At 32.0% G+C, this 26,162-nt stretch overlaps 1 protein-coding gene across 3 annotated transcripts; it reads left to right on the top strand.

Moving 5' to 3' along the window:
* Positions 1–1,757: 1,757 nt before the first annotated feature.
* LOC130447513 (beta-1,4-glucuronyltransferase 1-like) lies at positions 1,758–26,162 on the top strand. Of its 3 annotated transcripts, none has more exons than XM_056784376.1 (8): positions 1,758–1,865; positions 15,445–15,664; positions 16,253–16,499; positions 18,429–18,650; positions 21,142–21,254; positions 21,323–21,567; positions 22,567–22,692; positions 25,472–26,162. In XM_056784376.1, exons 2-8 carry the CDS (start codon positions 15,505–15,507, stop codon positions 25,679–25,681), a joined length of 1,323 nt encoding a protein of 440 aa, XP_056640354.1. In that variant the 5' UTR covers positions 1,758–1,865; positions 15,445–15,504; the 3' UTR covers positions 25,682–26,162. The 3 variants fall into 3 exon arrangements, with proteins under 3 accessions (XP_056640354.1, XP_056640355.1, XP_056640356.1); XM_056784377.1 differs by lacking the exon at positions 1,758–1,865 and adding an exon at positions 12,170–12,356; XM_056784378.1 differs by lacking the exon at positions 1,758–1,865 and adding an exon at positions 12,333–12,434.

Here is a 26,162-nt window from a genome sequence, read left to right as displayed (position 1 = left end):
ATGAAATATTGAAAGTCCTGCCCTAACAGTTTTTAGAATGAACCTAACAGACGAAGGATGCTTTTTTTCTAAAGAAGATCATCAAGGCTGAAAATGTTGGGAATAAAAAATACATAGTACTTTGATAATCATTTTCTAACTAAGACCCAATTTTTATATTAGAATCTTGTCTAAAGTTTTTATTAAGAAGTTTTAAAAAAATCTGTTTGGAACTAGGGCTTGTCTATTGTAAATATAACAAACTTTCAGAATTTCTTTGAATTTAGTGTCATAAGTCATTAAATACATGTCTAATATTATCTCAATATTTGTTCCATTCCCTCACAGCATTACCAACATTCGATAAGTAGGTATATTTTTGAGGACTTTGGTAATACTCGCATTAGTTGTTGATAGTTGGTAGACTTTTTGTTATAGTAATTGCTGGAAGATTTCATTGTAATTTTTTAAAGAATTACATTTAAATCAACCATTTCATCCCAGTGAAGAATAAAATGGGTAATTACAATATTTCAATTTTGCTGGCATACTTAAGAGTGTTTTTAGAGGTAGAAAGCGTAGCGAAAAACCAGCTGGTAATGAAAGGTTATGTTACGAGATTTTTTTGGTTATGATTTGATTTGTCATTCCCTCACCGTCATTTCCTCATTTTGAAAAAAGTAAGTGGATAATGAGTTATGAGGTAATGACTTTCAGACTAAATCAAATCGGTTTTTGTTTTCGTTTTTGCTTATTAAAACTTTTTAATTACCATTCAAATTGTCAAAACTCATTTATTCTGGGGACCACCCTATTTTTCACTTGTAGTAAGATGAATAGTACAAATCCCAGAGCAAATAAAGATGGATTGATTTAAATATTCTCATTCATTTATTGATAGGTAATTTAGAGATTCATTATTATTGGTAACAAGACTTGGATTTATAGATATAACGCCATATAACAATATAGCAAATAATGTTCGAAAAATGAGCTGCATCCGCACAAACCATCAATCAATTTATTAACGTGGTGTGGTTCACCATAAACTTTTTCCATTAGATCAAACGATCAACGAGGAGCAGTATTTGATTGTTTTGAAGAGTCTAAGTAACCGACCGGATTTGTGAGCAGCGGATTTTTTACCACGATATTTCCCCGCCACTTTACAACTTTATTGTCATAAATTTTTGGTCAAATACGAAACTAGAGTTTTTGCTCAGTTACATGTGAAGTTTTTCTTCTTTCAAAACTCAAAAACCCGCTTTGACAAACGCGTTATGAGTCCATTGAAGCGATAAAAAGTAATTCACATAAGATTCTGAACGTCCTCCCAGCCGATGCTTACAACAAGTATATGAAAATTGTATTAATCGTTGGCATGCTTGAATTGGCGTCTTTCGAGCCAATTCTACCAATGCATTGAATTTAATTCTGATCTAATTCTACAGAGCCTGTCACACCAACGGACGTTCGATGCTTGCATCTGGTGGATTTTTTCTGGTATTAGAGCTTTTATCGATAACTTTGTAGAGAGATTAGGATGGTGCATTTTGCTTCTCAGCAAAACATTCTTCATCTCTTCAATAATGTCAGATTCAGCACTGATGTCTACTTATCTTAATAATTATTCTGCTTCCTACAATATTATTTTTATATTAACATCCACATTTGTTGTATCTAATGAGAATGAGAATTATATGGGAATATGAAATCATCTTTATAGATAAAATTTATGTTAACAATAGATTAATAGTATTTCCAGATAAGATAAAGAGTGGATGGTACCTTATTATCTTTTAGTATTTTGTATTATTTAAACATGAACGTGAATTGTCTGCTAGATAACTGTGTATGTGAACTGAATTCCCGATATAAATATTAAGGTAAATATTAAATTTAATTGCTTAAACTGATCACCATTTTGTGATATACCAATGTTCACTTCTGTTACTATATAAGTAGTGATTTTTGCATCAGTATTATTTGCTTTTATTGTTTAATTGTCCATCGGCATGACTTCACATAGTGTAAACCGTTGAAATAAGATAAAACTAAAGTTGCACCACTAATTGCTTCAAAAAATTATGATTTATTATTAACATTACTATAAAACATGTGGTAGCAAATGTATAACAAAGTCTATACCGAAGTTGTTGAAACAATATCAATAATCAAATTGAGCTCTATTTGATAAGAAGGCAACTATACTCATTTGGAATTAACATAAAATATTGAAGAAAAAGGAATCCGTGTACCCTTGTCTTTTGATATTTTCGATAAAATGGTGTCTGTAACGAGGTACTTGCTGATTTAGCTTATTCCAGAAGGATATAGCAGAAATATCCCACTAAATATCTGTTTGGTTATGCTTATTTTTTTGTTGACGTATCCAGTATAAAACCACTTGCTCATCCCAGTGAAATTCAAAAGCTTTGTCCATGGCTAGTGTTCGTAAATCGTGATAAAACAGACTACAATAATGGACATAACATTGTTAAGTGTGGTACTGAAAGTTCACGAAAGTATCTTAGAGAACAGACTAAGGAAACTCATAGACTACCAATTAGAAGAATCGCAAAGCGGCTTTAGTAAAAGAAGAAGTACATAAGATCATGTATTCACATTGAGACAAATACGATTATTAGAAAAAAAACTGAAAACGAATTAAAAAGTATACTTCCGTTTTATAAACATCCAAAAAAGCATTTGATTGGATTTGAAGAAACCAAGTATGGAAAAGTGTGCAGCAAAGAGAAATTGGACTCAAATTGAGAAACAATATCAAAAGTATATATGGAACAACAAGGAACCAGGTGAGGAAAAATAATCACCCATCCGAGAATTTTCCGACTAAAGAAGGATTAAGATAGGGGTTTTACTGAGTCCAGCGTTATTCATAATGATAATAGGTAATGTATTAAAAGAACTGAAAACAAAAGTGAATCAGATCCTAGTTTGATACAGAAACATGGAAATACTTAGATTTTCTGAATGTGTTTTTGCCGAAGATTAACTATTTTTTGCTAAAAGTGGGGAAGAATTTATAATTTATTATCATGAAAACAATAACTAACAATAAGAAACATGATTAGCAACATAGAGAAGACAACAATAATAGTAGTATAGAAACAAGAAGACGACCTCAAAATTGAAATAGATGGATTACAATTAGAACAAGTGAAGAGTTTCAAATATTTAAGTGTGGACATACGGAGCGATGGAAATTAAGAAGCAGAGGTGAATGAAAAACCAACGCGGCAATCAACTTTATTATGAGTTGAACAGAAATCTTCTGGAAGAGAATAGATAACTAAAAACACCAAAATGAACGTGTATAAATCAATATTCCGATTTGTCAAAAGCAAAATTCAGCAGAGTCACCAAAAAGGATGGAATGAGAAATGAAATGTTATGAAGAGAGGAAACGACGACACCCAAAGCAGTTTTGTGAAAATACAATTGCCAAAATTTTTAGAGAAACAAAACTAACATGGACAAAAGCTTTGAAAAAAGTGTAACGGAATTTCGTGCACGAATAAAAAGGTGTCACTTTCACTGTCTAAATGTGTCACTACAAAAGATCGAATAGAAAACGATAATACCAGTGATTAAACAACAGCTTAGATGGTTAGGACACATTTGTCCAATGGAGAACAATAGACCAGCAAAAAGGATTTTACAAGCTAGAGAAATGGAAAAGAGAAAAAGATGACGTCCAAGGAAATCATGTGAAAACACAATTTCCAATTATCGAGAGAAAAAAAAAATATCATGGATGGAGGCTACAAAAAACGCTAGAAATAGAAAATAGTGGCATAAATTTATACATTAATAAAAAACCACACACATCCGACACCCACAAAGGATACACTGGAGTCCACGATTATATATACAAAAAATTCGTGGATAGAAGACGATTATCTAAGATACAAATGGAATTTTATTATTCAAAATATATGTGACGAGTGACGAGTTGTTTCCAATTAACTGATTACTATTCCATCGATTTGTCTTGGGAATACAGTTATTGGTATCATACCAAATTTTTCGAAATATTTGGGAGCTCAAATTTTTCATTCGTATATATTTAGTAAAATAGTTAATTGCTTATTATAGTAATTTGATTATCTTTCATCCAAGTTTCTTGTGGGTGTAATTGGGAATTTGTTAATCGATCAAAGAATTATTTTCCATTGTTTGTTCTATTTCTAAAAGCCATCATTATATCATGTTTTGCTGGAAACCCAGGAAGGTTTAATCAAAGTTGAAAACTACTCATTTATTTAATTCATGTGTAACAATGAGAAGGTGTGGCATATTTTTCTAAGGACGGCTGGTTACACCCTCTCATCAATATGAAAAAATGAAATGAAAACCGAACAAAAGCCCGTGCAAAAATAGCACCCGTATGTTGATCTTTTATAGTGTTCGTTTTTGTGTGATTTCAAGAAATATTTCATTGTGATTTTCATAGAAGGTAAATATTTAATATTGAGAAATTGAGAACATGCTTTTAATTTTTTATATGATTTATCATGCAAAATGGACATAAAACAATGGCATGTGTATTTGAAAATATAAGAGAATGCAATATTTGGAGAATCAAAGTTGTTTTGAATTTTCCAGAGGAAAAAGCTTAAACTGATATCAAGATTTTTTATATTTCAACTGAAACTAATATTGATTTCAAATGGTTGCTAGAATTAGGCATTTAAATGATAAGAGTATATAAGTCTAGTAGCATAGTAGTCGTTCTTTCCCATTTTTAACTTGAATTGGTAGCAAAAAAAGACTTCTTAAAACAATTCTATTCACTTCTTTCAACACATTTTTGTTTTTGTTTGTCTGTCTGTCTGTAGTAGCGATATCTCCTCTCAAGCAGCATGTAGCAGGCTTGAGTTTTTTACATAACACCAAACACCAATCGACATCAATCTAAGTCACTAGACATCATAAGACATTGGTCAACATCAAATAGACGTCAATTGGCTTCAATGAACGTGAATTCACGTCAATAGAGGTCATTTTTCGTTTCGTAAACCAATTATTTTGAGAAATGTCAAGAAATAAAGAGGACAAAATTATTAGATTTCTTGTTTTATCTTCAATGGAAACTTCGTTTTATAAATTAAGATTTTTGCTGGTATTTACTGATTTTTAACTGTAAAAAATGAGCTCTAGTCTTCCGCGCCGAAAATGCCATGAATTTTTTACATGTTCTTTATTTTCTATTCTTTGAAGTAAAAATGCAAAACCTATTGAACATCCTAATCTTGAGTCTTCTTCTGCTCGCACACGACCTTACATGAGACAGTGAAAAAATTATCACAGAAAAATAGCTCATCTCTTAGCTCTAATCAAAGTATTTATAATAAAGAGCTTTTACTAACACTATAACAACCAAAACACCATCTTATAACTACAGAAAATTTTTACTGTTTGATAATATATGACAATTTGCCGAAAAATAAAGCAGAACTTTCAGGCTCTCCCTTAAGGCAGTGAACTAAATTTCTTCCGATTATTCACTCTATACATATTAAAGAAAATTATAACAGTTCTGCATCTTGAATTTCTAAATTATCGCGAGTATAATCGACAGCTACTTTCAGATTTTGAAATGGCGGGGTTTTTATTGAGACTTTAAAGCAAATATGTAAATTAAAAGCTGGATGTAACTTTAGAAGCTCTACGTTATTTGTAAATTTTTTGTAAGGTTATCGGACGCTTGTAGGGGTTGGTACAACGATGTAATCTTGTAAGCCAATAGAATGTGGAGTGCCCCAAGGCTCAGTATCAGGTCCTATTTTGTTTCTTCTGTTTATAAACAACACCTACTATCTAGACATCAGTGGTGAAATATGTTTATTTGCAGACGACACTAGTTTCTCTTGGAGCATCCCTGATTTCACGGCACTTCATAGGACCATATCTAGTGACCTGTAAATCTGTAAAATTTTTAGAGCTTGTCATGGACAATTCCTTGAAATGGGAGTTACATATTGCCGCCTTATCTAAAAAGTTCCTCCTGTTTTGCGCTGCTATTAGTTTCCAGAGAACCGAACTTATCCACATCCTTAAAAGTTGATTATTCCCTTATTGAGTTGCATCAAACGTACCCCTTCTGGGGTACGTGTGATGCGACTCGATTTGAGCGAATCTTCAAACTACAAAAGAGAGCTGTTAGATATTTACTCGGACTAAACACCAGAGCTCACTATCGGGACTTCTTTAAAAGATTCAAAATTCTGACTCTTCCCTCCTTATTCATCTTTGAATCAGTATGCCTAATTCTTAAGTCCGCTTAGGAATGCGGAGCACAACCTTCACCAACTCACTCCACGTTCAGAATTAGTTAAGGGCTCGATATTTTACAATGCAAAAAAATGCACAATCACTTGCCAATTGAAATCAAATCGATATCATCTTTTCCCGCAACAATTTGAGGGCATATTTACTGGAAAGTGCTGCATACTGGTTTAATTTTTGCTATGGACTCATATACCAATTATTACATATTTCTATTACCTATAATTTTGTTACTCATTGTGGTTTTCCTCTGTATATTAAAATTGTATTTTATTTCCATATTTATTTATACCTATATTTTTATTTAGTTTTTACATTTTTTCTTCAAATTGTAATAATTTTTTGACATTAAAGCATTTCTCTTCCTCTCTATCTCTCAAGATGGTGGAAAAATTTCCAACGCTGCTGTATAGTGCTCAAAAAGCGAATTGAAGCAGTTTTAGAGCAGTAGTATGTGAATTTTCAGGTATTAACACAGCTCAAAACTACTAAAGATTTGTTGAGGATATATTCAAAAATTTCAAGGGCTGCTGGATCTCTTTAATAGTACATATGCTGCATATTCATTTAGATAAATTTAAAGAGAACTTGGTAGCATATCCAAAACATTAAGAACAGTTACATCGGGACATTATGAGCTTCGAACCGTTTTGTCAAGGTCGATACTATGAAAACATGAAGGAATATAAAAGAACAAATAAAAGTGTGTACTTTTAATTCATTTTCCACTTTCACAATCACTGTTGATCCGTGTAATATTTATGTTGATCTGTGATTGTTTCACTTTATGCTTACAAAAAATTCAAAAATAAGATTATTATGGATATCAATGATGATTTATTGAAATAGAACAACAGAATTTAATAAGATTACGAAAAAAATGTTATCATGGAAATAATGACGTGATAAGATGGTATTTAGAACTAATCTTATAATCCTCTGTCGACATATTTTCAATTATCAAGCACGTTATTAATGTGTTGAATAATATACAGTGAATAAATATTTTGCTCTAATTTTTTGACAAAACAAGTTTATTTACGAAGACATAAAACTTTTACTGCAGTTTTATCACTTGAACTAAACAAAATATGGAGTGAACTTCAGACGTCAATTTCATCGTTAGCTGTTGCATCCGGTTCCTAAACAATCAATGTTAGGTTCTTTCTAACCTGCTTGTGGTCCGTGTGCACACAGAACACGCGTTCCACGCAATAGGGTGACGGTTTATCACATGCTGGAAACCCAACTTAATAAGGATCGTTCAAGAATGGATTCCTGAACAATCCTGTATTTGGTAGAAGGCATGTACAGTTTGCACATTAGATCGTTTGTTGTTGTCTTACGAGTTTTAGTTCATTTTCTGTCACGTAATATTTTGCACCTTTTGCACCTATTTTGAGGCAGAAAGCTAAACTTTTTAGATTGTTACAGCTGCAAATGAGAACTGCGAATTTTGCACCGAGTGCGCGCAGCGTAGAATTCTCAAACTTTTTGCCGTAGTAGTATAATACACTATTATTTGTGTTGGTTAGTTTCGATTAATGAATTTTAAGATCATAATTCATATCAATAAAACAAAAAGCGTTTCTACCTTTGTACGGTAACCAAATATGCAATGCGCAGTTACAAGGCGGTTCTGTGACTTTACAAAATAATTTGGAACTTGGAACAGCATTGCTGAGGAAAGTAATAGTTCTTTGCTTATTTTATTATCATTAGACTTTACCGAAAAGCTATGATACCAAACCATCTTCCTCTGGTCGAATAAAAGTTTAGAGCAAGGTTCAAAAAACGTATATCAGCCATAGTTTCGAAAGGATATGAATATTTTTTGATGTGAGGTCGCACAGAACAAAACAGGTTCACTTGTTTCGTAATATCAGCAATATATGAAACTATTAGTCAGCAGTGACAGAAAAGCTTTATTTTAATCTAAAAATTCACTATATTTAGTTCAGTAAGTGAAATAGAAATACAATTTAAGAAGAACGGGAATGTTACACCTTACAAGAAATTTCGAGTATATCTATCAATTACCAGTAACATAAATACTTTAAGTACATAAATCACATCCTCATCAACTCACAATACTCGAGGAATTTCGGTTACGACAACAATCTAGTAGAGAACATCCTAATTAATCAACAAAATGCATGCATTTAAAAGAATATAGTTTGAAATATGGAACTCAATCTAACTCCAAACTATTTCTGTGAGTCCTTCAATTATTTATTCATATGCCTGTTTGCATCAAGCCACAATAGACACTGCTATTTTAGCTCTGATCAAAACAAACAAATCTTGCTTCTAATGGTCCCAAATTTTCTGTGCCGATGCCGGTTGTTTACAATTTGTGCATTATATTTATTGTAATAATCCATTGGATCCAAATCAATTGAATAAGATAAAGCTAGCGAATTCAATATTTTAACGTTTATGAATTTCATTAAATTAAAATGAAATTGTTTGAAAAATACCTCTAATTTTCTTACATTGTACCTGGAACGAATAATAACGAGCACGAAGATACAATATCTGCAAAAGTAAAATCTGAAAATTTCAGTTTATATAATTCGGGAATAAGTTTTTCCTATTGTAATTGACAATACACAATTCTAAATAATGAAAACAACTTCTAATCATGGTGTTATTTGATTATAATCCTACTAAAAGGAGGTTTAATTCTCTAAATCACATGTCAACATGAAATATTAATAGATATACTAATTACCATCGCGTGATTTCACTATTATTGCTGCTATTTTTTGACATTGGCTTGTTACAGAGGTAGCGCTGCGGTTCATGCGTGTAACACGGTCAACCACAGTTCAAGGTAATAAACCATAGTACCTTGAACTGTTTTGAACTTAACCGCTGCGCCAAAACTCACCGTTTAGCTTTCAATATATATATATATATATATATATATATTGCAATGATTTGATAGAATACATATATGTAACGAAATCCTTCAGGAGCTGATGTGAGAGCCCGAGGAATAAGATTATTCCTAGACATGGTAATGCTTAATTCATATTCAATAGTTTGTTGGTGAAATTGAAGCAAATAGATTAATGAAAATTTATTTTTCAAATACATTTTTAAGAGCAGTGGAAAGAGTTTGGATATGTACATTTCTCCATAGACTCCATAGACAATAGAGGATACTACTGCTTGTCTTCCTAAGATATGTCGATATTTAGAAGAAGATAAACTTATTAACAAAAATAATAGAAACGTTCTTCTATGTAGGAAATGTTGATTGCAGTAGGCGAAAATCAAGCTATCGAAAATTTTAAGAAACAGCGCGATATCCAATTTTTTTCGTGGTGAGGATACTGAATGCTACTTCTTCTTTCTTCCATAATAGATCTAATGCCTGTTCTTTCTCCATCCTGGCTCTAGATTTTTACTCCACATTTTTCGTGGTCGACTTCTACTCCGAGTCCCGAGATCCACCTGAGAATTTTCATTTCTGTGATCTCCAAGTGTTGTTTCGTTTTTGATGTTTCTGATCTTATTTCTGATGTATAGATCATTATAGGTCATATTGTCGCTTTGTGAATTCGTGCCTTGTTTTCTTGTCTTAGAAGTTTGTTCCACCATACGTTCAGAAGACATCCCGCGCCTTATTTGCTCTAGTTTCTATGTCTCTATTACTGGTTAGGTTTCAGTGACGTTAAAGATATTTTATAATCTTTGAAGATAATCTTCATTATCATGGCTTCATCTACATAGCATAGGATTCCGATCTATGGATGGACTAAGTAGACTAGTGGCATTGTTGTGGGTGACATGCTCGGGAAAAGAGGCTTGAGAGGCCAGGTTGGCAGCCTATCCCGAAGAAAAAAGGAAACTAGATCCAACTACTCCAACAAATGCATTGGATTTGATTTAGTTACACATAGGAAAGGTTGAATGTGCACTAATGACTAATTCACAGTTATCTCTATGATTATATTCTCAATAAAATTCATTTTCTTCAGAAAGAAATCAAAACAATATTCATATCACATCAATTTTTTGTTTCTGTCTTTCAACCGCCTATTTTTTAAATATATATTAGATTCCAGTTTGTCTTGTTGACATGAAAGAAAATAAACAAAAAGAGATGGGAACGTTTTTGAAGTCGTGATAAAAATTAACCAAAATTGGTTTGGAAATCTGTATTATTAACCTTGACTATGTCATGGAACATCTTGCTAGTAAATTGAACTTTAACAACTACAACTACTTTATCTCACACGGGTTTCGATAACCAAGTTATCATCTTCAGAGACCGAAAGTTGGTTACTTTCGCGCATCAGACAATATAATTGTGAGTGTTGGTATAGGGGTTGTACTAAACTGTGTAACCAGTACCAATGAGTCTCCCTGAGTGTGCAATCTGATTTTTGGAATCTGGGATCGATGCTTCTGAAACAGTTAAATATGTTAATCAATGGCTTATGTCTAACTTACCACCAGATAGTAAAATGTAACTGCCAAAAATAGTAAATGATCATAAAAATTAAAACTGCATTTGTGATTTGTGTGAAATTATAACCAAAGTTTTTACACATTAATATCCTATTAAACCAAATGACTCCACAAGTAAATTACTATGGGTTAATAATTAATTACCTAAACATAGTAAACAAAGTTTCACCCTATATTATTATAAGATTTTTTCCGAGGTCCGAGCTTTAGGGTTTAAAGGTTAAAAAATAAAACTCTTACAATTTCAATAATCCTTTATCAAAAACAAACGTAAAAGTCAGTCCTTTTCAAACTAATAATGAACATTTTGAAAATCTTCAGAGCATTTAATTATTTACTGCGCAATTAATGCTTTCTTAGCTTTAGCTGGTCGTCCTCTTTTACATTTCATGCCAATGGGAATAGCTCTTGACTTAGAAGGTAGTTGGACAGTCGAACTGCCAACCCAACGAGTATCTTGCAATCTTTGGGCGATTGCATATGCTAATCAAATGCCAATATGCTTTGTCTCGGGGCATTACTACTTCCCACTCGCCAAAATGTTGCTTTTTTATGTCAAAGGTCTCTTAGAACACTGAATTTCAGCACTAAGAGTCACTTTATTTCAAAGATAGATGCCGCAGGAGAAGTAGCTCAATATGGCATCACTATTCTTTCTTTGGTAAGATGCCAACATTTTATGGCAACCATAGAGGTTTATCTAGGCGGAAATACCGCATTAATTGGCTGGCTAAGATTTGATCATTTGGTGATAATTTACTAAACAGCTGGGATTATTGTAATTTTAGATTTTACTTTTTGGTGTTAATTATATATTTTTTGCATATTGTTATTGTTATTATATTTAATCCCTTGATAAATTCAACTGATTTATTGACATTTGTTGACTTCTTTGGTACATTTATACCACAATGATGATCTAGCTATCAACTAATGATATATTCATTATTGCATAAAAGAGTGCTATTGTTCAGAATCTTATTCTCCGATTACATGATAATAACGAAAATTGTTGGCACTGTTGTGAAAATGATTATTGCGATTTTTCCAGAACCTGCATCCTATTTTTTGTCATGATGGGAAGGAGAGATCAATATTACCGCCTTTCACTTGGAATATTGTCATGATAATAGAAATGAACTGATCCTTCTAAAATGATCTTCAGTTTATCAAGATTTTATATTGAAGTGATTTAATACTCTTCCAAATCAAAAGTTTGTGATATTCTGAAACTGTACTATCATTTTAATCATTGATCCTAGTCTATCAAGAAGAATTGATTATTTTGTTTCATAAAATCCTTTTCTATTTATCAAATATTCCCGTAATTTAGTTTTGCAAAGTTTTCCTTCGGTACCTGTATGTATAACAGTGCGCTATTGATTTTCTGTCTCAGATTTTCCCGCATGCCGTAGAAATACTTTCAATTTTCAACCACTAGTTCGCGCTACGTGTTAGTTCAAAGAAAAGTAAAACATATCAGCTGACAAATAAATTTTTGAATAGCGCATGAAAATGTAATTGAATACGAACATATTAATTGTAACGTGGGTTATATCATGCTGTTTACTGCAGATAAACGAGTAAGTAGCTCTTAACATTTTAATATGAAATTTAATACTATGAAGACTTTAACGTATAATCGAAAATAGCAATTCCAGGTAGGCTTAAACATTTTATTGAATCAGAAAATTGTTTCTGATGCGAAATCTTTTGATACAACTCAATATTGTTTAATATACTTGTTAAATTATATCGATTCACTGTGTAATTTTTTTCTATCAATTAACGAGCATGAGCAAAATAAATAAACCGGAAAAGTCAAACAGGGGAAAGTTTTCTTTTATTATATTTTAATTTTAACAGGATGATTGGATCATGTTACAATATTCAAACAGAAATATGAACAATGTTATCACAATTTTTGAGATAACATCGCAATGTGAATTGCCGAAAGTGAAAATTTAAATCAAATAAAGGTTTAGAAATATTAATTACACGATATGAAAACATTAAAATTTTATTATCTGGAGTTATGAGTTAGCTAGGGTTGCCAACTGTTCTATGTTATATATGAGGGCTACACAAGAAGTGGAAAAAGTCTGGGAATTGATAAATAACGGCGTATCTAATTTAATCTGCGAAGAAGAATGTTTTCATTCATTTTTTCATTTTTAATATCGTTAGTTTCACTATTTATTCTTTACTGTTGGCGATAAATAACACTGGCCAGAACTAGTTTTGTTGCTCTTAATATTAAATTGATTTTGGATATATTAATGCTCATAAATTTGTAGGATTGGATCTCGTGTCTTTGACTATATTTTATATATAACGACAAATGGATAGATTTTCCTGAGAAGGATTTTGGCCTATATTATCTATTGTAGCTCTAAATTATATTTTTCAGCTTACCAAGGCTTTCTGCACGCTTGTGATCATAGTATATGCTTTACAGTTCCTTCTTATGATGGATTCAAGAGCTCCATAAATTGTAGATTCCTATTATATGCCTCGTTAACTGACTCAGAATACTTTTCACTTATTTCGTATCTGTATTTATCCGGTTGGCAGTGAAAATTTTATATTGTTCTAAATTAATCATTTTGCTTGTCTTTGTCCAGCTGTATTCCTTGATCATAATCTAGAGAGCACTCCTGGACGAACAATTAGCAATGACGCAGCTTGTTTCACCATTTCTTCTAATTTTAATGTTTCTCTTTCCCCGGTACCTAACTACAGTTACTGGACTAAGGCCTAACCAAACGGCATGGCTGCGGTTATAGCATTTGAACGATATTTTAGTTTCTGCCTTTCGATTTTCTTTCACATAAGGGCAGATTTTGGTCATTTTCGCTTGAAAGATAGTTAAGCTTTTTTAGAATCGTCCATATACCTGATTGTTTGCGCCTCTATAGGAGCACCCCTCTTCCAGTTCTCTCTTTGACTCTATGACTGTTGTATCATTACGTATAATGTTGATTATGTGCTAATCTATCCCTCACATATTTATCCTCACTTTGTACGGATATCTGTAAAGGTGGTAGATTTGGCAAACTTCCATTGCAACGGTCGAAGTGGTTCTTATGTCCCTCATGACACACATATATTCTCGTATTTATATGTTACTTGATAGCTTCAACATTCATAAAATCCAATTGAAATTGCTGAAAATATTGTTCTGAGTTTTGGGATTCATTGCCTCTGGGCCTCATTTTTTTACTTCAGTTAACGATAATGAACAGCTGTCTTTTAAACTGTTTTAAATTTATTTTTTTTCACGCCTACATTCATTAACTATTAATATTTCTGTTATTATAACCACACCTACTTCGACGTAAATATTTCAGCACTTCAGGCCTTGAAGGTCCTAGTTTTTTTCAAACGATTAAAAAATATATATTTCAAAATTTTTAAGCTTTGTTTATTTATTATTCCCCCTCTAATCTTTTTACTATAATTCTTTATCCGCTTCCGGTTTTTCTCTCCGCTCAGTTATTCCCACTTTTCTCAAATCCGATGTTACCTTTTCTATTCATTTATTTGTCGACCTGCTTCTCCTTGTTCTAATTCTGTCTCCTTCCTCGCTTGGGAATCATGTTTGAATTTATTCTATACACATGTCCCAATCACCTGACTCTTTGGGCTCTGACAACTTGTGTGATATTAGGCTCATTATATATTGATTTCAGCTTAAAATTTGTTCTTCTTATTTGTGACTTACATCCATAATTTGCCATCATTTTAAATTTTTAACATCTTTCGAGGTATGACGAGTAGAACTTCATTCGGTTCGGTTGGACAATTTTCTTTAAATGTTTACAATATACTTAAATGCAGCCTAAGAAAAATTATATGTCTGCTACGCATGCGGGAACTCCCGGAATACCGAGAGGTTCAATATAAATAAAAGTGAAAATTACTATCTTTTCAAATAACAAATTCAGCAAAATCATATCCAATAAATTGTAATTTTGAGACAATTATACAGTTGTATATACAGGTTAGTTTCTATATTCATGCGATAACAAAAATAAATTTGAGAGGGGGTTGCTCCTATAAAATTAAGATGGGTCTAGCCTATGACAAAATTTCCTCAGTCCACTCCTTTTCGAGATATCATCCTTGGAAGGTGGTGACTAAACTTGATTTTTTATTTTTTTTTATGAAACATGCAAAGGACTAACTATGGGTATTTTTTCAATATTCACTTTATTTCTTATCAAAACTTATTTTCAAGATAAAGTTTTATAAAATATACTATAACTCAAATTCCACTTTTGAAAATATTTTGTGATATTAATTTTTTCCCCAAAACCAATACCTTCAGAGAAAAAAAAAATAAAAACATGATTTCTAATTTTTTTTAATTGAGTAGAAAACACTGAAAATATAAAATGTAATACGAGATACCGCGGGATTACTCCTTCCACAAGTTCACGAAAATCACAGAATTTCTGGCGTTACTAAGATTAACAAAAAATTAGGTTCGTTAATCACCACCTTTTAAGAGTGATATCTTGGAAAGGGGTGGGTTGAGGAAATTTTGTTTTAGGAAAGAGCCATCTCAATTTCATACAAGCAATTACCTCCCATATTTTGTAGCACGAAATTAGAAACACCTTGTATATATTCATAATATTATTTTTATCTTTTTTATTTTTCTTTCAGGTTGACTCTTATTTACCTACGACTATTCATTCGAAAGAGCAAATGACGTAATGAAATATTATGATTTACCCAAAGGTGACTCCTATGAAATGTTTACTCACAGTTATTTTAACAAGTCTCACACTTGCTGTTTTTATTCTATCATCAAATGAGCTCTCTCCTAGTCTCCTGATAGTTTCGAGAATTTTCAACCCAGAAATAAGAGTTAATTATACTCCAGGTAATTTTTTTTATTAACATTATGAACGTGTAGCTCAAGTTAGACGTTACATTATCGTTTTGTTTGTCCTCTATTGATTTTTTAGTTTTTTTTCAGAGGATATCGCTCCCTCATCAAAGTATCTCTGTAAATTAAATTTAGAACGATTTCAACACTACTTCTCATCATAACATCCTCTATATTTATTTTTTAAACCTATTTCTAATCCTAAAAGTTATTCATGATAGCTGGGAAGGTTAAAAAATTTGAGAATATGAATACAGTGTCTACCCAAACTTCTTAGTAACGTTAGTGGCGTTTAGAGCTATATAAGGTCACACTTCTTACTCGCAAACTGATCTTTATATGGTTATTTTCAGTTCATGATGAATATATAAAGAAGAATTTTTCTTTGGAAAACAAATAGAAAGCTTCTGAGCTGCTCAAAATCTATAAGGTTACAAATCAAATTACACAACTTCCAACTTTGGTTGATTTCATTAATGATTGGTTAAAATATTCTGAGTTAAATCTCGATTCCTGAATAATATATTTATTGTAAAGGTGGCCTAAGTGTGGTTGTGGCTGTTTATTCTAATGTTTTTTCAGGAGATTTCGTTAAGTATATGTATCTAGAACCTGCAAATGAAAGCTACTGTAATTTCAATTATAAACTCCTCAATGATTTCACTTTTGACGGAGAATACATAGATTATGGTCCGGAACTTGGAAAAAATAGTCCTTATAGAGTTATTTATAATGTTATTTCGGCGAAAGCGACAACAGATATACCAAAAGTAACATACGCTACACACGTATCGGCAGATTTTATGTATTATTTACCAGAGCTTGTTAGGTAAGAAATGATGCAGTATTATATTGATTCAGTTAGAAAAATGACGGGGATTATTTCAAACATTATATTGAAAATTCATTCTAGCGAGAAACTTTTGTAATAACCCTATTGACAGTATACCCAAGTTGTAGATCTAGAAACTCAACGAATTCTATAAACACATCCTTCTGGGCAAATGAGGCCCTTTTCTTGTTTTGATACCACTTCATGACTTTTCTTATAAGTCTGTTTCCATTCTGTAAATGTAACTCTATCAATTTAATTCTTTTCTTCTTATTTTCTTGTTGTGTTCTGTAATATTTTCAATTCTACGTTTGTCCTACCTTGTAGACCCTCCATTTTTCCTATTGAATCTTTTTTATTGTTCCTATATTAGCTTAATCCTTCTTTATTTATCCCCAATTTTGATTTAATGTCTTATTATCTTTTTTGCCTATACGTCTAGCTCCCCGTGTTTTTTCATACAGATATTTAAACTTCAAGATAAGTTTACTAATATTCAGCTCCATTTTCATGTTTCTTCTATATATTGTAAATATTCCCTAGCCTATATCTATTCTTCGTATTCTACATGAAAACCACAACATTCATTTCTATCCTACACTCCCTCTCTCTAGCTTCTCACCCCCTCCGCTGCAATATCCTGTGGTGTTTCCAGCGTGCCTTAGGTCGACCTCTTGGCCGTTCTATGGATGACTTTCTGTTACCTTTCCTATCGAGGTTTTTGTATCTCTTTATCCCTGTCAGCATATCACTTCTTTCTTGATCTCTCGATTCATTAATCTTCTTAGATATCTTTTTTCTCTATTCTTTAAAGGTCCCAGTAACTTTCTTAAAATCTTTCTCACTAATATTCGAAGATCCTTTTAATCTTTACCCGACAGGCATATGGTTTTGGCTACTTATGTAAAGACTAGTTTAATTCCTATTCTGTACATATTCAACGTTGTGTTCGTGCTTAGCTGTTTACTTATCAGAGACTTCACACCCCTCCACTACACTCTATTTACCGCTCTGATTCTCTCCGCCACTTCAGTCTTTGGAACTGTTTATTTGTCCTTCTTCTGGCAACCAACATGTTCTTTGTTTTCCAACATTCACTTCAAATCCTGTTTCACCTTCCTTTTCTGCTATAACTTTTCCTATGCTTTTCTCTTGCCAGAAGTGCCATCAGTATATCCTACTATCTTCGCACATGTTTTAAGAGGAAGAAGTTCAACGGAGTCTTTGAGAGAGAATTCCCCTGCCTATCAACTCTTTATATTTTAATCGACATTGTTAGCCCGTTCTCTGTCAATATTGTGGCCTTAGAGTAGACATCGTCATTTTTAATATTCTATAATATTCTATAATGATCAAACTATGCCAGGTACTTTTCATCATATATTGGTATTTAACGTAGTTTTCCCAGCTTTTCGGTATACTTTCTTCTTTTTATTTCTCCCTGAATATTTCAAAAAGCTATTGTTGCCTATTCGGTCCCAGAATGTCATCATTTCTGATGCTAAATCTCTTTTATCTATTCCTTTCCTTTCTTCCTTTATTTCATGTGCAACTTCTTCTACTTCCTCTCTGCTTATTCCGTGCTGTTCTTGCTTGCTCTAGTACACGTTTCCATTATATATATCTTCTCTGTTAGTAATTGATTATTTATATTTCTCATTGAATATATATTGTTCTTCGTACCCAAATCTTTGTTCAGAATTTGATATGATCAACCTTATGTATTTCTGTCAAATGTTTCACTGATAGAATTTGAAAGTAGGTGAATTGTAAGAAGGCTATTTCTCTCAATAATTCGGTCAGCGTTTTTGCTCTAAATTCAAATGGGCAAACAGCTATCTAGGAAATTTGTGTTCAGACATCTTCGTGATCAAAATTAATTTATATTACATTTCATGAACTATAAGAGAATTTTTTTTGTTTCAGATACTGGGATGGTTTTATTAGCGTTACAGCATTTGTACCAGATACAGATGTGGCTTTAGTATTAAAACAAATTAACCAATATTGTCATTGTCTTCCAGGAATGTCTAGAGTATCATTACATTTTGCATATAGTGTAACCACAGTACCTTTGCTGAGAAATATCTATTTTAATAAACCAGTTACCTGTGAAGTAGCTGATTCTTCAAAGATAGAAACATACAGGTACTAATATACTATTTACTGTGATATTATACCTATAGTTGTCAATTCTGATGAAAAAGGAATCAAATTAAAAAATGAGAATTCCTAAAATAACAATTTTATCAGATTTACAAAAAGAACTAGTTATATTATCAAGACAAACTATTTTCATACAGTTTGGCAGTTACCAATCTGGCATTATAATAACTTTTCTTTCCTATCTCTTCAAAATAATGCCTTCGGATGACTATTTTTAACTATTTTTGATAATCGAAGCTCAGATTTCTTAAGTTTTGTTTCCAAGATTGTACCTTTTCGAATCAAAGAGCATACATTGGACAATGTCACAAAGTTAAGGAGTTCCATACTTTCAATTTCTCTTTTGGATGTGCCAAAAGACGCGTTCACTGAAGTTTCCTTTCACGTTTCCATTTTACATCATTCTACATTGGAATAATTACAATATGGATCATAATTATTTGTTATTATATGATTTAGGTATGAAACACCATCAAGAATTCTTGATAAAAAGCGCGAACTATAAACAGTATTGTGTGTGAGTAGCTAAGGTGATTAGCGTGATCTGTTAAGAGCAAATGTCGTAGGAATTTCAAAAAATTTGCAATTTCATTGATAACGTACGTCCCAATAGTTTTGGCCCAAAATATTTGAACATATATTTTTATAATAAGTATCTTTAATGAAACTTTTCTTATTCACCATAATTAACGGCTTAGTAACTTAAACTAAATTAAGAGGCCCTATTTTTGGCTTGTCACGATCCATCACACACTTTTGACACAGGCTGCTAGTAGTTAATAATGTTAATATACCGTTCAGAATCTACAGTTTCTCCCCTACCCCTACCAACTATCACAAGCTCTGGATATCCCTCTAATCGACTAAAGTTGACTTTTTCTTTATATTTTACATTGTTACTGATCAATTGGCGCTACGGTCATTGAAGTACCTTGTCCTTCCAAGCAGTTGTACTTTTCTCTGTCAGTTTCAGACGTCTAGTTCTTTTAGGTCCTGTTCTACGTCATCCTGCCATCTTATGAGTAGTCGTTGTGGTAGTCCACGGCCTTCCGGCTTTTGCTGGTATACAAGTTTGTCTCCTCGACATTTCGACATTCGTTCGACGTGACCAAGCAATCTTAGTCTCGTACTCTTAATCTCTGATACCAGAAAGACAATATTCCTCTGGTCGGGCTTGAGGTTGGGCCCTGGGCTAAGGATCTCATCGCGTAAAAGGCCAACTGTTACAAAACCAGGTAACAAAAGCCTCAGAAAAGGACAGAATGAAGTATTTTTCATCTTTTAAAACAATAATTCTGTCATAGACAAGATTTATCTGCCTTAGTTGACGATAGCATCTTTGTATTCGTACTAAATGGTTTTCAATTTTTGACCATTTCTTGCTAATTCCCGCGATTTTTAAAGTATGATATTCATGCGCTAATTTTCTTACGCATGCCCCGACTCTGTATTTTGCTCCTCTTTGTAGTCTCTCTTTCTCGGGTAAAACTTCTTGGTTTACACTTCTTGGGGCTTTAAGATATGATATTTTTCCTTCATAGTCGGCTATAGCATGCTAAATACTTCTACGAGGTAAATAACTCACTTCACAACTATTTACTATTTATTAACATAGTGTAATAAAGTAATAAACAAAGTGGCTTCAATAATCTGACTACTATACTCATTGGAAGTTAAGACTATTAAGAGCACACTATGCGTGTATATGTTCTCTTAAATACTAGTCCTATTGTATATAAAACCTATAATTATTATATTGATTATACTTATGGCCGTGAAAGCCACATCAATACAAAAATGAGGGTAACTAATTTGATAAGTTAATGGGACTTCAAGTGTCTAAAAGATATATGGAATCGCTTAACTACGACGTTGGTTTCCGGCAGGGGACCGTCAGTTTACAATAAATCTTAACGATTCTTCAGTCACAATAATATAAGACAAAAATTAGCTGATGAGAGATGATAAATTAAAAAAATTGACACATTGTATAACTTAATATATTGTTAACAAATCCTTATGGTTCCCATCAAGAGTGGTGAGATAATTTGCGTGATATATTTTGTTTTTGAAAAATATGAACTATATCTGGCATATGGATTCGTTGATCCAAATTATAGATGCTTTTTCTTATTTCTAACTTCAAAGGCATTGTCTAAATAATATTTTTTTGTTTGTATTATTACAATCTATTTTTAAACTCCTAAATTTAGTGCAAAAATTATTATAATTTGTATTATATCATAATCTACTCAAATATAAAATAGGCAATTATATAGAAAACTAAGTTTGATATTTGTATTAAAAGTAAATTTGAGTTTTTTAGTAAAATTTCTCGACTCGTTTGACTCCTTTCGTAAACTTTTTCACTTACAAATAAGAACGTTAATTTTAACATTATCTGTTGTCGAGATATGATTGTTTCTGTAAAATTATATTATATATATTCAATCCAAATATTTTTTGTTTCTAGACATACAAATGACTCAGTGATTTACCCAATAAACGTCTGTAGAAATGCAGCTAGAACAGCTTCGTTAACAGAGAATGTAATGGTGTCTGATATTCAACTAATGCCTAGTGAAGGTAAATAATGAAATATCTGTTCGTTTTATCAAACAGTTTAGAATAATACATATTGCATATATTTATAGGTTTAGCGCGAAAATTTTTGGATATGATAGATCAGTACAAACTATATGACTGTTCTAGAAACGTCTATGTTCTTCCGATATTTGAAGTTGAAGCAAATGAAGAAATTCCGAGGAGGAAATCTCAATTAGTAGAATTGCTAAGAGAAAATAAAGCTGTTTACTTCCATAAATTAATATGTACCCATTGTCAAAAATTTCCTGGAATCGAAACTTGGTTGAGAACCACACCCAGCGATATCGTAGAAGTAAGTTAAATCATCACTAAAAAATAATAATGGTGCGTTAATTGCTCATAAATAACTGATACTACCCTAAAGTTCATGAAATTAAAGTAATACGAACCTATTTTCTCCATACTCGAAAATCTATTTTGTCTTGTGTATTATGGCATGCAATCATAGAAGCACGAATAATAAACTTCAATATCTCAGCAGTTTTTAAAAAAAGTCATTTTGACTTATACACTACTGCGTTTGATTGGATTATAAGTTTCCAAACGTTTACGTTTCCGCTAAAAACGAGATCGCTTACATTTTGGTATGTGCATGCGCTTCACCTTAGTCGGCATCAGTCAATCATAATGGATTACAAGTACATCCAGAAAACAAGAAAACTTGTGATCGAGGAAAATTATGGTGAGTGTAATTTGAGAGAAACAGTGTGTGCTTTCATCAAACGTTGTCACGGAATAAACTTTGTGTAGTACTATCAAACTCTATTTAACTTCAAGAAAGTAGTTCAAAATAAGAGCCGATGAAACTTTATGTTGAAAACTATGTTTTTGTATGACAATATCGGGATCTCACACTTCATCCCTAGTGTAGTGTTGATGTTGCACCTATTAATTTTCACTTGTTTTAAAGAATGAAAAGCATCACAGCATTTTCACGACGACGTAAAGCTGTGTGTGAGCGTCACGCAGCTAAAATTTTTAATTTAGAATTTCTAAAGACTTCTCTATTCTCTTTTTCTTTTTTAATTCTCATAGGAGCATTCAATTAAAAATCCTCTTTGTGAAGATATTTCTAATTAAAATGTAAATATTGTAACTATTTCTGAAGTTACATTATCGAAAGCTAGTAATTTCATCATACACTGATGCCAATGATCCCATTATTTCAAATAAAGTTATCTTAAAAATTTCAGCAAGGTTTAAAAAACAGTTAAAAGATAGTGTTTGTAGTTCCAATGAACTAATGAATTGTTGATAAACTAAATTACTAATTGTAGATATGATTTTTTAGCCTCTGGTATCAGCTCGTAGAGAAGTGCCTTATCACAGGTGGGAGCCTATATATATTGGAACTAAAGCTGAACCCTTTTATAATGAAATGTTATCATGGGAAGGCTTGCAGGATAAAATGTTGCAGGTGAATAGTTATACAAATGAAATTCCTAATAAGTGTTTCAAAGTCAGTGATTATTTCACTAAATTTTGATTGATTGATTGGGGGTTGGAAAAAATGTTAAATAAAATCTATAGAACAAAAATGGTTCCATATCAAGTACATGCTAAATCTACAATGTATCCTTCGCGTATTGATAAGGAAATATATTCTTGTCGATGTTTCATAATCGTTTCCTCTCAAAAAGTGGATATTTAAAGTGACGTTTCATTGTTTTATTTTTGAAGTTCGTCAGAAAAATAATATATAAGTTTAGTGAGGTTTTGTTAAATTTTTCATTATACAGCCCTTTGGTTATAGTTTAAGAGGTGAAATTTCTTACAGAAATTGGACGTTTTATACAGAACTTATACGAAAATACATAAATACGAGGATTGCTGCAAAAGTACCTGGCACAACAAAGCAAACGCAAAAATTTTGAAAAAAGAATATATTTATTTTTCAACGTGATCTCCTTTTTGATCCATACACTTTTCCCAGAGATGTACATTAAGTTCGATACCCTTTTATTATAATAATCGTCAAGCTTCTTAAAATTTTATTTTCATTAACTGCCAATATCACCTCTTCATTGTTGGAAAATATGGAATAGGGAATAGGGTGCATAAGGAACCAATTTAAATATTGATTCATTAATTTTGGCCATTGCAATAACATATGTGTGAGCTGGTGTATTTTATTCATAAAATAACACTTTCTTGTTAGCCAACTGCCGCCGTTTTTGCTTGATTTCTTGGCTCAAACGTTACAATGAGTTCGCATAATACTCGCCGTTGATAGTTTTTCTTTTTTCTTGATAGTCAGTGAAAATTATCTCGCGCGTATCGCAAAAAACCGACGCCATGATCTTCCACGCGGATGAAACGTTTCTTGCCTCTTTTGAGCTGGACAATTCGACGTTATTTTTGTTCCATTGTGAGCAAACGTGGCACCCATGTTGCGCACAGTTATTCATGTGCTAATTTCAGTTACTATGCCATGTATCGCACTTTTTGAAATGCCTACTATATCTGCTAGCTCACGCACTTTCAGTCGATGGTAATCCAGTACCATTTTATGGATTTTCGTCAACATTTCTGGAGTCGTCACGATGATGGTCTTCGCAGGTTGTACGGGCTCGTTTAAACTTTGTTACCCAACGTTAAACAACGTGGCGTCTTCAAACTTGAAACATATGCTGCATAGAATGTGTACTTTCTAATACAGTGGGATAATTCAAGTTACTATTCCCATCTCTAGGTCAGGCCAGGTAGTTCTGGGACTATCTTTGTGACTTCGAGAGCCGTTTACTTACTCATTTTTGTAAATACCAAATTCCAAATTAAAAACAGTAAATATACTGAAAGATTCGATACTTCATATGAAACGTGCAGGCAACATAGAATATAGTACAGCTTCGTTTTTTAGTGTCAAAACTACAAAAAATATGTTATGACAGGGACCAATTAAGAAACAGCATTTTGAATTATCGTGTATATTGAAAATCATACTTATGCTGGAAAGAATTCACTAAAATTATTTTGAAGAATTCTATCTCCTCGAAAATATGAATGCACCTGATAGGATTATTTGGTAATATTAAGATTACTAATTATATTCTACTTACTTAATTTTAATGTCTACCTATCCTGACGGGTATAAGACGTGGGGTTGAGTTAATTTTTTCATCGAGTTTCTTTTCCAAAATTCTTCTTTCCGTTTCTTTCGTTCTTTTGTGTGTGGTAGTACCTCATATAATTCCTTCCCTTCATTTTCATTTACTTTGTTTCTTTCGTTCATCTAGGTCTTCCTCTGTTTCCCGCTCTCACTCTCCTGGTTTCTAGTATTCTTCTTGTATTCCTTTCATCATTCATCTTTCTCACATGTTCGAATCATTTTAGTTGACGTTAGTATAATTATAAATACTTTTTTGTTAATTTCTACTCTACTTGCTCCTTAAAAAATTGGTTCTTGTCGTGTTCTTTTGCGATTTTTATTTATTCTGTTATTTTCTTCTCTAATTTTTTTCTCTTAATACTATCATTGAGATGAGGTATTTTGAAGTGTTCTATTCTTCCTATTTGTCTATTTTCTATTTTGATGTGTGTTTTTGTGCTTATTATCATTGTTTTATCTATTCATACTGTATTTTTTTATTGCTTGGTTGTCCAATTCGAAAGTTTAGTTTAGTGCAAATATAATCATGCCATCAGCATAGCATAATTCCATTAGTCTAACTTTGTCCATCTGTCAGTACCCTATTTTATACCATTTGAAACCGGATTTTATAACTATTATTATTTTTAGCGGTGAAATTAATATGCAACCTAATCTCACTCCATTGTTTGTTTCAAATATCTTTTTCGTACTGATTTCTTCTATGTTTGTCCAAACTGAGTTTCTCCTTGTTTTTAGTTTTTCCTTTAATCTCTTTTCTATAATTCAGGTTAATATTCTCGCTACTTTACTTAGTAAGCATTGGTGATACAATTGCTATTTGGCAGTTTTTGAAGCCCCTCCGGTTTTTAATAGTCAAATAATGAACAAATTATTTTATTAAATACGTTGAATATTTTTATTGATATTGATATATCTTTCTGGTTAATGTATATCCACCGCGTCAAACTAGGATGAAATATATTAAATACGAACTTAAAGACCTGATGTACTGTCCTCTCGAATATTTTCGACTCAATAGTTCAATGGATATTAACCACATGTACACCAACTACTTTAAAACTTAGTTTTTTCTTCAATTTTGCAGATGTTAGAAATGTGCCTTATGGAATACAAATTTGTTATACTAGATGGAGCGTTTTTAGTTCATTGGCCCGGCATCAAAAAGAAACAGAATCAACAAAATGAAGAACAATGGAGAGAACCCTTCAAAAAACAAAATTCTAACGAATATGCAAAAATTCTCATGAATTTGTTAAGTCGATATGATGCTAAATCTGAATGCAAGCCATATTAGGAAGTATGTTTCATTTTGAAATTTGCCATATTTTAATTGAGGACAAAGAGTTTTCCGGAAAATCGGTTTTGTTCAAGAGGTTAGAATAATCCACCGAATTTTGTATTGCTCAACATTAGCTTTGTTACTTTCAAGAAGAAACAATATTTATAAAAACATACATTTTTTAAATGAATTATGTAAACTCAACGTGACTTTTTGAAGAAATGAGTTCGATCTAATTAGATAAAATTTAGGTTGATTTTCAATTTGGTTAGTTTACGAAGTTATTCAAGCTTCTAAATTATTCTTCTGTCGTTTACTAATGGAATAATGCTAATAATGGTCGTGTATTGCTCATTTCTTTCTAATAGTTCCAGATTTGATTTGAATTGGTACATGAATCAATCGATTGTTATTCTTGAAAAGCCATTTAATACTCGATTACCTTATAAAATTTACTGTTTGTTTATTAGCAATAATAATAAAAATTTTGTCTTGA

This window comes from Diorhabda sublineata, chromosome 8 (assembly GCF_026230105.1).
Source record: "Diorhabda sublineata isolate icDioSubl1.1 chromosome 8, icDioSubl1.1, whole genome shotgun sequence".
In the NCBI taxonomy this organism is placed as follows: domain Eukaryota; kingdom Metazoa; phylum Arthropoda; class Insecta; order Coleoptera; family Chrysomelidae; genus Diorhabda; species Diorhabda sublineata.
The sequence above is the reverse complement of the archived record's forward strand: the minus strand, read 5'-3'. Positions and strand labels throughout refer to the sequence as shown.

Excerpts from the sequence above, each read along its gene's own strand:
- LOC130447513 (XM_056784376.1), top strand. The coding sequence starts at position 15,505 with ATGATTTACCCAAAGGTGACTCCTATGAAATGTTTACTCACAGTTATT. Across the intron at positions 15,665-16,252 it reads AAGAGTTAATTATACTCCAG|GAGATTTCGTTAAGTATATG; the intron begins GTAATTTTTTTT and ends ATGTTTTTTCAG. Across the intron at positions 22,693-25,471 it reads TGCAGGATAAAATGTTGCAG|ATGTTAGAAATGTGCCTTAT; the intron begins GTGAATAGTTAT and ends TCAATTTTGCAG.